Source organism: Monodelphis domestica, chromosome 1 (genome assembly GCF_027887165.1).
Source record: "Monodelphis domestica isolate mMonDom1 chromosome 1, mMonDom1.pri, whole genome shotgun sequence".
Lineage (NCBI taxonomy): Eukaryota > Metazoa > Chordata > Mammalia > Didelphimorphia > Didelphidae > Monodelphis > Monodelphis domestica.
In genome coordinates this window covers 715,793,382-715,809,186 of record NC_077227.1, presented here as the reverse complement: position 1 = coordinate 715,809,186, position 15,805 = coordinate 715,793,382, and the positions used below count along the sequence as shown (strand labels likewise).

At 47.4% G+C, this 15,805-nt stretch overlaps 1 protein-coding gene across 1 annotated transcript in view; it reads left to right on the top strand.

The window, feature by feature from the left end:
• VAC14 (VAC14 component of PIKFYVE complex) overlaps positions 1–15,805 on the top strand; it is a 124,684-nt gene that overhangs the window by 99,709 nt on the left and 9,170 nt on the right. Inside the window, exons 15-17 of the mRNA XM_056824618.1 lie at positions 11,921–12,095; positions 14,123–14,241; positions 14,992–15,071. Coding sequence (XP_056680596.1) covers positions 11,921–12,095; positions 14,123–14,241; positions 14,992–15,071 — 374 coding nt within the window. The remainder of the gene's footprint in view (positions 1–11,920; positions 12,096–14,122; positions 14,242–14,991; positions 15,072–15,805) is intronic.

The following is a 15,805-nucleotide window of genomic DNA, read 5'->3' as shown; positions in this document are numbered from 1 at the left end:
CAGTACAAGAGAGGGAGGGAGCAGGGGGTTAATTTTAGAAAGACTACAGGGAAAATAAGGGGGGGATAAATAGGGAGGGGGGTAGAAAGGGAAGTTAAATAAGGGGGGGAACAAGGGAACTGTTCAAAAGCAAACATTGGTGTAGAAGGAAATAGTGAAAGAAGAAAAGGCAGGTAAAGGAGCAGAAATCAAAATGCTGGGAAATACACAGCTAGTAATCATAACTCTGAATGTGAATGGAATGAACTCACCCATAAAACGCAAGCGAATAGCAGAATGAATTAGAGTCCAAAACCCTACCATATGCTGTCTACAAGAAACACATATGAGAAAGGTAGATACACATAGGGTGAAAGTAAGAGGGTGGAGCCAAATCTATTGGGCATCAACTGACAAAAAGAAGGAAAAAATGCAAAGGAAGGAGGACTTGCAGTCCCAGATCTCAAACTGTACTATAAAGCAGTGGTTATCAAAACAATTTGGTACTGGCTAAGAGACAGAAAGGAGGATCAGTGGAATAGACTTGGCGTAAATGATCTCAGCAAGACGGTTTATGACAAACCCAAAGACCCCAACTTTTGGGACAAAAATCCATTATTTGATAAAAACTGCTGGGAAAATTGGAAGACAGTGTGGGAGAGATTAGGTTTGGATCAACACCTCACACCCTACACCAAGATAAACTCATAATGGGTGAATGACTTGAACATAAAGAAGGAAACTATAAGAAAATTAGGTGAACACAGAATAGTATACCTGTTAGACCTTTGGGAAGGGAAAGATTTTAAAACCAAGCAAGACTTAGAAAGAGTCACAAAATGTAAAATAAATAATTTTGACTACATCAAATTAAAAAGTTTTTGTACAAACAAAACCAATGTAACTAAAATCAGAAGGGTAGCAACAAATTGGGAAACAATCTTCATAAAAACCTCTGACAAAGGTTTAATTATTCAAATTTACAAAGAGCTAAATCAATTGTACAAAAAATCAAGCCATTCTCCAATTGATAAATGGGCAAGGGATATGAACAGGCAGTTCTCAACCAAGGAAATCAAAACTATTAATAAGCACATGAAAAAGTGTTCTACATCTCCTATAATCAGAGAGATGCAAATCAAAACAACTCTGAAGTATCACCTCACACCGAGCAGACACTAAAACACTAAAAAAAAGTGAAGCCAGCTTAGAGGGCTGGGGCTGGTGTTTTATTCTTGGTTTTCTGAGTTAATCATGGGGCAATTTACCAAGTGACAAAGTTATAACTAAGGATGGTAAAAATGAAAAGAGATTGGGGGGTGGGGCAACAGAAGCCAGCAGATGGTTCTAGGTTCACTTGCACTTCCCCATATACCAATATCTTCATTCAGGTGAAGGGAGGAGCTAAAACTTCTAGGCTCTATTTAGAGAGCTAGCCTGGGCCCTGAGTTCATATATTCCTAGTTGGTATGGCAAGTAGAGAATTTAGATTATGTCTAGCAAGAAAGTGAATCTGAGGGCCTTATTGTCTGTCCTTCGTGATAGTCTCTTTTTCCCTTAAACCAGTTGTGAGCCTACATCATACCTTTCCGAGGGCCCTCCAATATGGTGTGGATGAGGCATACCTTAAGTTACCAAAAAGTGGTTTTCCCTATGCCATTTTTCCCCAAGGTCTATCATCTTCTCTGAAGTCGCTTAAGTGCTGCTGGACTCCCAGGCCTTTCCTCCTCCTTCCTGTGTTTTTCCCAGAGTCTCTGCTCCAACTTCCTGTCTCTGTGTCAAACACATCATCTGCTTCTGGGTTTTATCATTTGTTTGGAAAGGCCCTTTTGGCCAGAATTGGGGGAGTAAAATAAAGGAAAGAGGAGAGAGAGACTGAAAGTTGGCTGGTTGATTCTAAACAAATTTAGATTAGCTCCATTTCAGATCCAACCTCTATGATCTGGTCTTCATGTTATGACAATAACAAGAGACCTGGAAAAGACTTCTGGTTCTGTCCTTAATTGGTGATAGAAGCTGGAGAACAGAGAATGGAAAGAAATCCAAAAGAGACTCATCTTGTTGCTCAGCCCCCTTGGGAATGCTGATTGAGCATGCCAGACCATCCTTGATGGGTGATAGCAGTTTCCTGGCCTTGGTCGCTTTGTAAATCCTGTCTTTGGAGAGGTGGGGGGAGTTTTTTCTGTGTGCTACATGGCCACAGGGGAGCATTCTTAATTACCAGAGATACTAACAGCCAAGGGGCCTGAGTAGGTCCAGGAATAACAGTGGCATTTTGCATGTAACCTCCCCTCAGGCTGGTAACATCAGGTGAGTTCTCTGCCTCCTGGCCCAGACCAGCAAGAGTGAGGCCAACTGCCCAGTGCTATCCAGTATTCAAGCTGTGCTCCCAATAGCATATTCCCTGTTATCCCTCCCTGTGGTTTGGGTCTCTGTTCTTTGATCTCATCTCTTCCCACAGCTCTTCCTGGTCAGTCCAGAGGCCTTATGAGAAAATCTTTATTGGTCTCCTTTGCTGCTGGGCAGCTAGCCTCCAAGAGAGGCTCCTCCTTAAAGTCTAAACCAAAGCATCACTATGACAACCATGGGCAGAGAGCCTGTGTGGCATTTGGTCCTGAGGGCAGCACCAGTCCTCTTTAGCCTCCCTGAGACAGAGTACTTCTGAGACTCTTTTTCTGTCCACAAGGATGCCATGTCAAGGGGGTAAAGAAATTATAGGAGTATAAGGGTAGAAGATCTTAAAGAAAGACTGGGAGAAATCAATTTGCCTAGAGGCAGCTAGGTGGCACAATAGATTCTTGGACCAGTGTCAGAAAGACTTGAATTCAAATCCAGAAGCAGACACTTAATAGCTCTGTGATCCTGAGCAAGTCACTTGACCTTCACCTGCTTCCGTTTTTCTCAACCATAAAATGGGGATTGTTCCACCTCCTACCTCCTGGAGTCATCTTGAGGATCAAATGAGATAATATTTGTGAAGCACCAGTGCCTAGCACACAGTAGGCATTTAACAAATGCTTGTTTCTTTCTTTCCCTTGGAAAAAAAAGGGCAATACTGCAGGAATCATAGGTTATCCAGATAATTGAGATTTACTTGCCATGGCTTTGCCCACAAAGTTTTGGAGATAACACTTGGAGTCCACCTTGATCCTATCAGAGCTTATCTGCTTCCCCTTCTGCATGGCTGGATATGAAGAAAAGCATGCAGATCTTCCAGGAAGTAGAACTTTCCTCAAACTTGAGACAAGATCTCAAGTAGTGAGAGAATCCTTAAGGCTTGTCCTTTTCATTAGTTCATCATCCCTTGATAGTGTTTGTTTTCCCCTTTTTTCTGCCATCTTTTGATAGATCCATGACCACATGCTGATCCAGAGCTCTTTGGGAGGAAACAATCTGAATGAGCTGATAAAAATCTGTAAAGACTCTGTTTATGGACTTAGAGGTAGGTAGGGCAAGAAAGCCCCACCTGGAAGCTTCTTCCTCCTGTTTTTAGTGCCCTTCTCTCTTAGAAGAGCACTCTGTAAAGAAGGCCTGCTGCCAAAAAGAGCAGGTGGTTGATCTCCTGCAGCAGGCAGCCTTGAGCCAGGCCCATGCTCCAAAATGCACCTCCTCTCTAGTGCCCTGCCAGGCCTGTCCTTTCTGGGTACATATGAGGGACAGAGACTTGGGGGAGCCTTTTGGGGTATGAAGCCTTGGATGGAATCACCTGGAAGTTCTCCTTATGGCGACAGAATCAGTGAAGCTGCCATCTTCCATCCTTCTCCTCCCTTACCCCCAGGCCAGAAACAATCCATCTAATTCTAATAATAGGCCACACAAATATAGGAGGAGCCTCTGACCAACACAGCCACAGTGGGCTGGAGACAGAAATTCCATCAGAGCCTTCAGGTCTGTGTGAAAGGGGGCAATAAGAGGCCTCCTGCCAAGGCAGTCAATAAACCAGTGCATCTCACCAGCTGAGACATCTATGCTGAAGGGACCCCACCATATCTCCATTTTTTATGGGCCATACTGATACCCTCATTCTATCTACTATTGGATACCTGCAGTAGAGTTCTGCCCTTATGCTCACCCACTCCTGTGGTGTAGAGCAAGCAGAGAAGGGCACTCCAAAGAATAGTGACTGTCCCTCTTATCTGCTACACCCCCCCCCCCCAATCTTTTGTGTTGTTTGCCCACCACCCCACCATACTTGATTCTGAAGAACTTACCAGACCATTGTTTAATGACATTTATGTTTTATTGATATATATTTTAAAATGCAGGTACATGTTTCATGATTGCCATCTAGATTCCATTATTGATCCTGAGCTCATAGAACCTGACAGAGCTTCTTGGAGAGATGATGATACAACAATCCTTAGATCTTTAGATCTATTCTTGTAGGCCCCTTTGTTACATGAAAAAGGATCCCTTTCTCCATCTTCTCTAAACTCAGATTGAATTCCTCCAGTTGATTCTTTGGGGCACCCCATAGTCTATGGTCTGGGACATTTTCTCACACGCCCTCCCTTCCTGTGTGCAGTCTGTTTAGTGCATGTCATCGTTCTAGCTATAGGTTCCATGCAGTTGTTATTCCATGATCAGGGAAGTGTTCCCTTCTCCCCAGGCCCATCAGAACTGCCCCCGCTGAACCCCCATTTTCCAACTCCAGGTGATATGAAGTTCCAGGAGGCTCTGACCAAGCCAGCTCCCAGCTGAGGTCCTGAGGGTCGTTACTAGCTACCAAAACCCTCCAGCAAGCTCTGGGACACACACACACACACACACACACACACACACACACACACACACAAGGCACTACTCTGGTGAAACCAGCTGAACTTTTCAATCTGTTTATCAACATGGCAGCCACAGCTTCTTTCAGCAGTCAGCAGCAAACAAAGGGAAGTGATTAGTATCCTGAGAATTCTAATAACCAGCTTGGTGGAGGGAGGAGGTGAAGGACAGGAAGAGCTCTTGCCAACTGTGAATGGCTGTTTCTTTCTTCTTTCTCCTCCCCTGTTGTGGTTTTTTTAATAAGTGGAGCACACAAAGAGAATCCTTTCTGGGAAGTTTGATGTGCGAAGAATTGTAATTCTTTGTTAGGGTATCAAGTAAACACATGCTCAAAACCCCTTAGGATGAATTGGCATTTTGTACCCTTGCTGGCTCTGTCCAAAGAGGCATGGATATAATGCTTTGGGTTGTGCAGCCTTGTACGTGGCTTGTCCAGGTGAGGTGTAAGAGTAAGATATCACACAGTGGGAAGAATGCCAGGCCTGGAGAGAAGAGGTCCTGGGTTCAAATGTGGCCTCAGATACTTCCTACCCATATAACCCTGGGCAAGTCACCTAACCTCAGTTGCCTCACTCTTGCCAGTCTTCTGTCTTACAGTCTTTACTAGGATGGAAGATAAGGGTTTCAAACAAACAAAGAATTAGGATCAGTAACCAGTTTGTGTTATAAACCAAACCCTATTACACCTTAGAATAGGAATTCTAGCCCCTGTTTGGAATCCCTTACTCTCTGTATATGCACTCTTCTATCCAGTGAAGCCAGCTCCCTTGCTTGCCCCTCTCACTTAGCACTCTTGTTTCCCACCTGCATCTGTTTTCCCGGGCCATCCCCCATTGCTCTGTCTCCTTGTTGCCTTCTCTTTGACTTCCCCAGCTTCCTTAAAGTCCCAGCCAAAGCCTCCCTTCCCCAAGAATCCTTTCTCATTCCTTTCATGCCAGGGTCACCCCCTCCCCCGGACTTTCTCCCATGTATCCTGTAGTTGTTTGCATGCCGTCTTCCCCGTTAGACTGTGAGCTCCTGAACAGCAAGGACTCCTTGGATTTGGGGGTTATTCTTTGTATGCCTAGCATTTAGCACGGTGCCTGACACATAGTGGGTGCTTCATATATTATTTGAATTCCTCAGAGACCCTTCAGAGATGTGGTCATTTGTCTTCTGATGGTTTTCTTCCCAAGAAGGACTGGGTGGACCCACTTTGGGGCATTGGGCCGTTGTGAGGTTAATTCTTGCTTTCTGATATGGTTTCTGGGTTTGCTGGTACAGAAACAGGCTTACAGCAAAACAAGGTCCTCTCTCACCTGAGCCTGGAGGACATCATTCCACCAGCCCCCTCCTCTTCTCCCTGATCACTCTGGCTGACTTCTCTTTCCTTTTTCCTGCACTTCTTCTATGGTACAGTCTATCCTTTGTCCTGAAGCCTACTTAATCACTGGTGAATTGAGTTGGAAGGAACTTTAGCTATCCTAGTCCAAGCTTCTAACCCAAGTAAGAATCCCCTCTAGCATCTCTGAGAGATGGTCATTAAACTTCTTAAATACTTTGTCACTCGACCTCTCATAGGGCCATCCATTCCACATGAGGGCTCCTCTGAGAGCTAGAGTTTGTTCTCACAGTGAATCAAGTCTGCTTCTTTTTATGTCTCCTTTGGTGGTGGCCCTTCAGATGTGTCTCAAGACCGTTCTCCCACAGCCCATCCCAAGGCTCTTCTTCAGGCTGAATATTCCCAGTTTCTTGCTGTGATTTCAGTTTGAGACACGCCCTCCCCCCTCCAAGGGATGACGAGAACTGAGCCCCCTACTTCAGATGGGATCCAGTCAGTGACCTAAAGGTTCTTTGGTCCTTGCTACATCCTTGATCCCAGACAGCATCCTGTTATCAATGCACACCACACGTGTAGTTGGCCTTGTCATGCTTTTGGCTCACATTCAGTTTGTTTTCATTTGAACTATTAAGCCAAATTTCCCCCCACCTGATAGTGTTCTAAGCAGAATTCAAGACACTGTATTTAGCCCCTGTTAAATCCCATCTTAGCTCATTGTTGCCTGCCATGGAGATAATATAGAACTGTGACAACTGTCCCCCTTGTGTGAGCTGGCCTTCCTTGCACTTACTCATCTGCAAGCCTGATCAGCGTGCCTTCCACGTCTTCATTCACATCACTTTAGACAGTTGGACAGACCATAGCTGAGGACACTTTCCTCCCAATGAATATTGAGCCATCCATCAACGTTCTCTGAATGCAGTTGTTTAACCAGCCATCACCTCACCTGGATGGGTTACCCACCCTCATTTTTCCATCTTGCACCCAATAATATCTTGAGAGACGTTGACTGGAATCCAAATACGTCGCGAGTCTGCTTGTTTCTTTCCTTATCGTGGCGCTCATTCCCAGGCACCAAATGGCAGCCCTCTGTGCTCTCACATAGCCAGTCCAGCTGCTCCAGGTGTCCCGTGTCACTGGTATGTGATGGTAGCATGGCATGCCTTGGTGACAGCTTCAGCTGTTGGATCTCATCACAGGCATGGTGGCAGCTGCAGGGAGCATGTGTGTTCGACCAGTTGTTCCCCCTTCCCGGGATCCGCTCCCCTTTCTTCTTTAGCTTGGCCCTCCTATACACTTTGAAACCATAACTCCACAGACAAAGCTTTGCAGAAGGTCGCGCTTACAAGGCCTGAGAATGATCAGGAAGAAATCAGTAGAGCAGCAAGGTGGCTCCATGGATAGAGAACCAAGCCTGGAGGCAGGAGGTCCTAAGATCAAATCTGGCCTCAGACGCTTCCTAAGGTGACCCTGGGCAAGTCCTCTAACCCCATTTGCCTTAAAAAGAAGACATCAGAATGCCTTTCTTTCTAAAAGACACGTTCTTTGTACTGGCCTGCTGGATGTGTGGGGCTCCAAGGGGGAGGGAGTGTCTCAAACTGAAATCACAGGAAGAAACTGAGAATATTCAGCCTGAAGAGAGACCAGAGAACTTGTTTTGTGGCCCCCCTGTTATCTCAGCTTCACTTTGACCAGTTACTCATCTCAGCCTTGGGTGTTTCTTGGCTCTAAGCTCCATCTGCTTTTCTGTTCATTGCAACAAATACTCATAAAACAGCTACTCTGCCTAGAACTCCACTAGGAGCCAAGCCCGCAAAGATAAAAGCAAGCTGGTGTCTGCCCTCAAGGAGCTGACAGTCTGCTGGGGAGGGAGGGCACAGAATGTATTTGTGTATAAGTAAATACAAAGTAACACAAAAGAGTTTCCAGAGGAAAAAAGAATTACTGGAGAGCCCAGGAGAGACTTCTATAGGAGACCATTCCTGAGCTCTGCAGGGAGAGTGGGAGCGAGGGAGAGAAAGGAAAGAAAAAGAGAGGAGGGAGAGAGAAGTCTCCATGTGTGGCTTATAATACCAAGGCACAGAGGCAGGAGGTGGATTGGTCCATACATGGAACAGCCAACAAGGGAGTGTGGTCAGGTTGGAGAGTGGATAAAGGGAAAAATACCAAATGACTGAGAGGATAGTGGTAACCTTGGGGGGGGGGGGTTAGAAGCTAGACTGGATTTTTTATTTTAGCCTGGGGTAAGAGGAAACCAGTGAAGGTTCTGGTTTTGGTTTTAGTGGGGCTTATTACATAGTCAAATGTATGTTTCTGGAACCTCCTTCTGGCATCTTTGTGGAAGAGGAATACAAGAGGGGACAGACTAGAGTCAGAGAAACCCATCCAGAAGCCTGGGCAAGAGGTGACAAGGAAGTGAAGTAGGGTAGAGGCTTTGTGAGTAAGAAGAGGTGGATGCCAGAGATGCCATGGAAGGAGGAGAAATATGACTTAGTAACAGGATCTGGGGATTGAGCGAGAAGGAAGAATCAGAAATGACTCCCAAGTTGTGAACCTGGGTGATCAGAAGGGCAGTTGTGCCATCAGCAGAATTTGATTTCAGAAGCTAGATGGGTTTGGGGAGAATTATCATTCAGTCTCTTCCAGCTTAAGATCTTTATGGAACATCCAGGTGGAGGTGGCCATCAAGTGATTTGCAGTCAGAGCCTGGAGTTAAGGAGAGATTAGGTGGTGGAAATACAGGATGTCCCCAAAGTCTTAGTACAGTTTTGAGCTCTAGTGGTTTGAAACTACATTCAGACTTTTGAGACACCCTATGTAGAATTGGGAATCATTTGCATAGAGATGATCATCAAAACCAGGAGACCTGATAAAGAAAAAAAAATTCCAAGATAGAACCCCTTGGGGACACCCCACTTATTGGGCTAGAAGAGGAAGATGAGCTAAGTAAGGAGACTGAGAAGTGATGAGACAGGTGAGAGGAAGAACCAAGATAGTGCACTGGCCCAGAAATCAAGGCAGGGAGAGGGGCTTTGCACAGAGAAGTCTAGCTGAAAGTATCAAGGCTACTGTGTGGTCAGGCACTCAAAAGAGCTCACTGAATTTAGCACTTCAGAGAATTATGGTAACTTCCCAGAGAGTCGTTTTAAGCGGTGGGGTCAGAAGCCAGAACGGAAGAAATCAAGAAGAAAAAGGAGGCAGCAAGGCTCACCAGCTCTCTGTAGGAGTCGGTCTGTGAAAGAGATGAGCTGTAAGATGACAGCTTGGCTGGATGGTGGGGTCAAAGTTTTTTAAGGAAGAAGGACACCAGGGCCTGTTTGTAGGGAAGGAGCCAATGATAAGGCAGTTGGTCCAGGGAAGAAGCTCCTAGAGAAAACAGCAGGGGCAGAATCAAGAGAACAAGTGCATGGATTAGGCTTGGCAAAAGTCAAAGATTCTATGGGGGCTGGAGTCCAGAGTGGGGAAGAAGGAGGAGCTCAGCAGCTTCGGTTTTCTCACTAAAGGCTGACACACACCCAGAAGATAACTTACCCCTCCTGATCTCTGAAGCTCCCAAGACACAAAACCCCACCGTCCACACCCCAGTTTAGGGAGCCTTGGAGTCCAGAGTGACCTAGAGCTTCTTTGGAGCAAGCATTCTGCTGCCCTGGATGCCCAGAGGCAGGCCAGTAGCTGGGATGGCTATAACCCTGACCATGGGCTGCCTTCTCAGTCGGTAGAGACCACAAGTAATTTGGGAGTTCTAATAACTAGAACCTTTTTGCCTTTCTACCCGTACCTTTGATCACGAAGTACTTATGGCAGGAGAGTACTGATGGGGGGAGAGGGGCGGTGAGAATTATTGGGAGGAGGGGTTGGTAGCCATTATGTTGCTGGGAGAAGAATCTCAGAACCCCTTCAGATGGCAAACCCTTGATTTGTGTCCTTTTTATTTCTGTTTGGTTTCTTCCCCCTTCTTCTGGATCCATAGCAGGGGGTTGGAGTGGGATCGAGGCAGCCTGTCTGTTTGCAACTTGGTGGTTTGGGTCCTGGGGATGTTACCCTATTTCTCCATTACCAAATGCTCTAGGATTTTCCTAGTGCCACCAAAAACAAAAAACAACCCTCCAGCTAATCAAAACCAGGCTGGCAGCAAGGCCTCAGCTTATATTCAGATGGGGATTTTGGCAGAGCTTGGATGCTGCTCAGTAGCAGGATAGAATGAAGATGGGGGGAGGGTGGTGGCCCCCAACCTGTATCATTCAGTTGCAAGGCCACCACAAATCAAAGGCAGTCTTGGTTCAACACCTCCAGCCCCGTTGCAGACAGGCCCCTCCACTCAGAGCTGAATTTTGGGTTTTAGGTTCCAAATTAGATGAGAAAGACTTCTTGAGAGGACTTGGATGTTAAACCTCAATTTGGAAAAGTTATGGAGGGGTGGACCCCAATTGAAAGGTGCTTCCATGTGGGGATTTTGGGGTCTTTTTGGCTTCCATGTGGTTTAAGAGCAGATTGGGGAGGGAAGAGAAAGCCCTTAGCAGCTTCTTCCTGAGCTTTGTTGTCCCTACTCCATCTGACTTTCCTATAGTATTTTGGGAAACTTCCTTTTGTAAACTCTTTGAGAGCAGGGACTCTGCCTTGCTTCGTATCATCATCCCTTAACATAGTTCCTGGCATCTAGGAAATGGTTAGTAAATTCTTATTTACTTGTTGGCTTCTTTGTTTTATGTTTTACTTTATTATAAATAGCAACTAGCACCTTACAGATAATGGTAGGTGCTTTAAAACTACTACTTGCATTTAAAATTGCCCTCCCACTTTTTCAGTTTCTCCCCAGAATACTCTCCAGGATTCTGGATGTCCTCCCTCATTTTTCTTTGTGTGATCAGTGCTAATAGATGCCCCCATTCTTTGGGTTTCATTTTGCTTGGTTTGTTTTCAGTGCTGTCAGAAAAGTCTTTCCAGATTTCTTTTTGGTTCACATAATCATTCATCTTCATTACTTTTTTCTCGTCTTCTCTTTTTCAAAAAGGCACAGAGATCAGTTCTCTAGTTTCTTTTCTTTTTTTCCTCTAGTTTATTTTCTGAGAAGTCTCCTTTGGACATCTACCTTCTCCACCTGCCTTTTCCAGTGTTTCTTTTCTCTAATATTTACCCGACCAGTCCTGGGTTACCTCCTTTCTTTGGCCCCCTGCCTTTGTACCATTTTGAAACCCTATTCCTTACTACTTCCCAACAAGAAGCTTTCCTTCCATCCTAGTTAGTTATCTGAGCTCTGACTCTACTCTCCAGCAGCCAAGCAAGTAAATATGATGGATGGTACCCTGAGGGTCCCTTTGGAGATTCTGCCTCAGATACTGTTTGCTTCTGAGTTTTTAACAGAGAAGATAGTTAATGAGTCCAACATAGCCCCAACAAGACTTGCCCTTGGCCTCTAGCCTTTTGGGGCTGTTGAAAGTTAATGAGGGCAGGATGTGGGTGTTACACTTTTGGATCTGTAGCAAAGGTGAGGCTTGTTGGAAGGAATGGAATCCAGCCTCTTTTTGGATCTCTGCTTGTTTAAACAAGCCCCCTCATGCCAGCACAAGGCTTTGAGTCCAGCTCAGAGTCACACAAAGTCACGCAAAAAAACAAAAACAGTGCCAGCCCTATCTCACCAGTAAGGCTCCTCTGCTGACCCTCAGATGGACGAGTTCTCCCCAGTACCTTGATCAGTCTGTGGCCAAGATGAAGAAGAAGAAAGAAGTGAAGAGCCCTCAGGCTTAACATGGTTGGATTCCCAGGGTTCCTTGGGACTTGCCCACTGTAGGGATAGAGAACCCCAGTCACCTAACCCTCAGTGTTTTATTCTGTCTTGTACAGGCAGCTGTGTCTATTGTTGAATGCTGAGAACATCTTCCACTCTATGGCCGACATCCTTCTCCGAGAAGAAGATCTCAAATTTGCCTCAACAATGGTTCACACCCTCAACACTATCTTACTGACCTCCACAGAGCTCTTCCAGCTAAGAAATCAGCTCAAAGACCTGAAGACTCTGGTACTTCATCCCCAAGGACACTCCACCAAGCCTCTTCCCCTTGCTATGTATGATCTAATCCTCAAATAAGTGCAGAAATTTACTAGCCCAGACCCTGCTCATATTCCTCATTCCCTTCCACTTCTAACCTCAAGACCACGGGAGTAAAACGAATTTTCATTTAGAATTTCTTCCCAACTTGGCATTCAATTTGAATTGCCCTAAGAAAGTCATGAAATTCTCCCATCTTAGGAGCAGGTCACCTCTGGATTTCCAGCCTTGTCTTTTACCAGTCCATCTGCTTATAGGAGACTTTAGGATCCTTGCCTTATGTCCAAGGGAATGGAATTACAGCCCTTCCAACCTCCCATGCCCTTCTCTCCTTCCCCACCAAACCCCTTGAGGTTTGTGGTTGTTGTTTTTAACTCTTACCTTCCATCTCAGAATCAATACCTTGTATGTTGGTTCCAAAGCAGAAGAGCAATAAAGGCTAGGAAAATGGGGATTAAATGACTTGCCAGAGTCATACAGCTAGGGAGTGTCTGAGGCCAGATTTGAATCCAAGACCTCCTGACTCCAAGCTTTGTGCTTTTTCCACTGAGCCACTTAGCTGCCCCTGCACCCCTCGGTTTAAAAAAGAAATGCACCCTTGATGGTTTTCCCCATAGGCCAGGCTGAGAAAGAATCTAGATGGCCTTGCAAAATGACTGCAGTCTTCTCTGAGATCCTTCTTGATAGTTGAGTGAGCTGGAGTGAACTTTGCCTCCTTGAGTGGAGAATTCTAGGGGCTGACAAGTCCAACTTGGAATCCAGCCGCCATGTTTTTAAGGGGCTCCCTGTCCAGGGACCAGCCCCTAGGAAGTTCTCTCTCAATGCCAGACCTTTAAAACACTTTACATTTGTGAGAGGTACATTGTCCAGGGCAGAGGAGCAGGGGTCAGGGCCCCTCACCCTTTTCCCTCAGCAGCTGTATCCATCTGTACCCAGGAATTGTAGCCTAGAGCTTGGGGTATCATGTTGCCTCTGTCTCCAAGGACAAGTTGGATTCCATCTGATGACTCTGACTCAGGGTGGTTGGAGAAAGCAGGAAAGAGATTGCAAGTCTCTCCAGCTGTAACCACAGTGTTCTCCCACAGGCTTTCTTTGGCAGAGTTTAGAGTCCCATAAAGAGCCCAGCGTCCCTTGTCCCAGGTTTAACAGAGAGGAAGAAGCTAAATGCTGTGGGTTAGGAGAGAATGTAATCTGGGAGCCATGAATCTGGGAACAAGTAGGGACAGCCAGAGAGGTTGGGTCCTCAGGACATGCCCAGAGTCCTGGCATTTGGCATAAGAGATTGAGGGGCAGCAGGTGAAGCCGGTAGACCTGGTGAGGGCAAGCACAAGCCTCACGGCTCGAATAGAATCCACCAGGCCCACCGGGTCCTCTCGGCTGCAGATGCTGGGTGACCTCAGAGACCTCACCCCCTCTATAGCAAGGTTCACAGAATTTGACTCACATCGACTTACAGACAAACAAGCCCATATCTGTAAACTGCCCTGGACTTCTTGGAAGGAGCTGGAGATTCGCCCTAGCCATCATCACTGTGGTTATTTCCAGACACTTGCAAATTCATCAAGAATTTTCCCTTGGGGCAGAAGTTCCCTCCAGCTCAGGCTCAGCCTTTGCCTGACCCTCTGCATAGGGTTGGAAGACCTGAGAGGCAATAGGAGGAACTGGTCTCCTGGGGTGGATGCTAAGAGGAGAGCCCAGGTGGGACACTGCTGGGAGAAGGCCTGGCCTCCAGCAGAGAATGTCCCAGCTCCTCGGGCTCCTTCCCAGGCCACAGGGTCCAGGGGAACCAATTAGCATATTCTGCTGAAGGCCGGAAAGCCAAAGCAAATGAGGGGTCTTCCTTGGAGCTGGCCTCAGCCACAGGTCATTTCCCTCTTGGTGCTGGGGGCAGAGCAGTGATGGCAGGGCCTGAGAGAGGCGTCAGCATTGCCTCTGGGCCTTGCTGGCACTTCCCCTGCACTGCCCAGCTCCCTTCTCAATCTCTCTCTCTCCCCCAGGAGAGCCAAAGCTTGTTTTGCTGCCTGTACCGGTCCTGGTGCCACAACCCGGTCACCACAGTGTCCCTCTGCTTCCTTACCCAAAACTACCAGCATGCCTATGACCTCATCCAGAAGTTGTATCCTTTTCCACAGCTGCGGGGGCCCTGGATGCTGGGCACCACGGGGGCGAGGAGCTGGCAGAGGAGGGAAGAGTGCCCCAGAAGGCATGGCTCTGGGTCACCTTGGGGAAGATCCTTCCCTGGGTAGAGCTCGGGCCCTCTCATGCCACGTCATCCACAGAGAGGGGTTGGTACACCCTTGGCAAGGGCCCCTTGCCCTCTGACCACCGTGCAAGTCTGGTATTCCTCTGCCCTCGGTGTAGCGCCTTCCACCGCTTTCCCCTCTCCCACATCATCTACCTCGATGAGGCAGTGGGAAACTGGGCTGCCACCCATAAGGCCGTGTCAGAACCCAGGCCGGCTAGAAAGGAGAAAGCTGGGGAACTGGAAGCAGAGTTCACTTGTGAGAGGTGGGAAAGCTTGGCCTGCTTTTCATTAAGAGCAGCAGAGACCAAATGAAAAAGAAATTCCATTCCCGTGTTTGGAGAACCTGGCTCTGCACGTGGGAACCAGGCCCAGAGGGAGAGCTGAGCTAGGGAGGACATTAGAACCCTTTGGTTCTGTTCTGCGGACTGCCTTGTGGGCCAGGCTCTTCCTGGGCAGCCTCCCTTCCCCTCTGACCCCAGCCCAGAGCGGGAGCGTGTCAGAACCCGGGGTTGAATCCAAAGGATTCCGTCTAGGCCGGGCATCTGTGGAACTCCATGTTGTTTCCATCATCCCAGTAAGGTACTTTAAATTAAAATTCTCTTTCCTTGACTGACTGTCCAGTGGAGATCTGGAGGTCACCGTGGATTTTCTCACTGAAGTGGACAAGCTCGTGCAGCTGATCGAGTGTCCGATTTTCACATGTAAGCGCATTGGGGACGCGCGTTCGTATGTGCTCCGGTGTCTTGGTGGCGGGCCCCTCTTCTTCCTCAAAGAACAGCTCCACAAGTAAATAGAGCAGAAGTGATGTGTCTTTCTGCCAGGGGCAAGCCAGGGCCTTTGTAGAGCCTCTGATGGTGTGGGGGCAGAGCTCGATGCCAGCACCGAGATGGGCTGTCAGCTCAGGGGGGTCGGAGCCTGGAGCTGGTGCCGACCAGGCAATAGCGAGGAGACAAATGGGTCCGTAAGGCTTCTTGTGGAAGGAGAGAGCAGACTGAAGGGACAACCGAGGGCGTCCAGAGGGGACCCCAGCCAAGCCCTTTGGAAAGGGGCACGTTCAGAACCTACGTCCTCCGTATACAGCCAGGGCACGTGATGGTCAGTCCTGAGGGTATGACTTGGATCACCCCCAACTGTGAAATGGGTACAGTGAAGGAGTCTCCTTGCATCCCTCCCTTGGGGTGGGCTTAGCCTCACCCCCTCAGCTCTGGGGGATTTTCCAGCCCTTTCCCCCGATAGCCAGGGTTTCCTGCTACAACCACGGCCTTCAAGTACTTTTCCATCTCTCAGGGTCTTACCTGCTCCCCTAAGAGCCCTGTCCTGTCCTGTTGGTATCCAGATCACCTGGAGGGGGAAGAGGCAGTCCTGTCTGCTGGGCCCAGAGAGAAGTCATTATGGTTCCTAACGGCAGCCAGTGGGGAGAGCAGTTTGCCTTAGA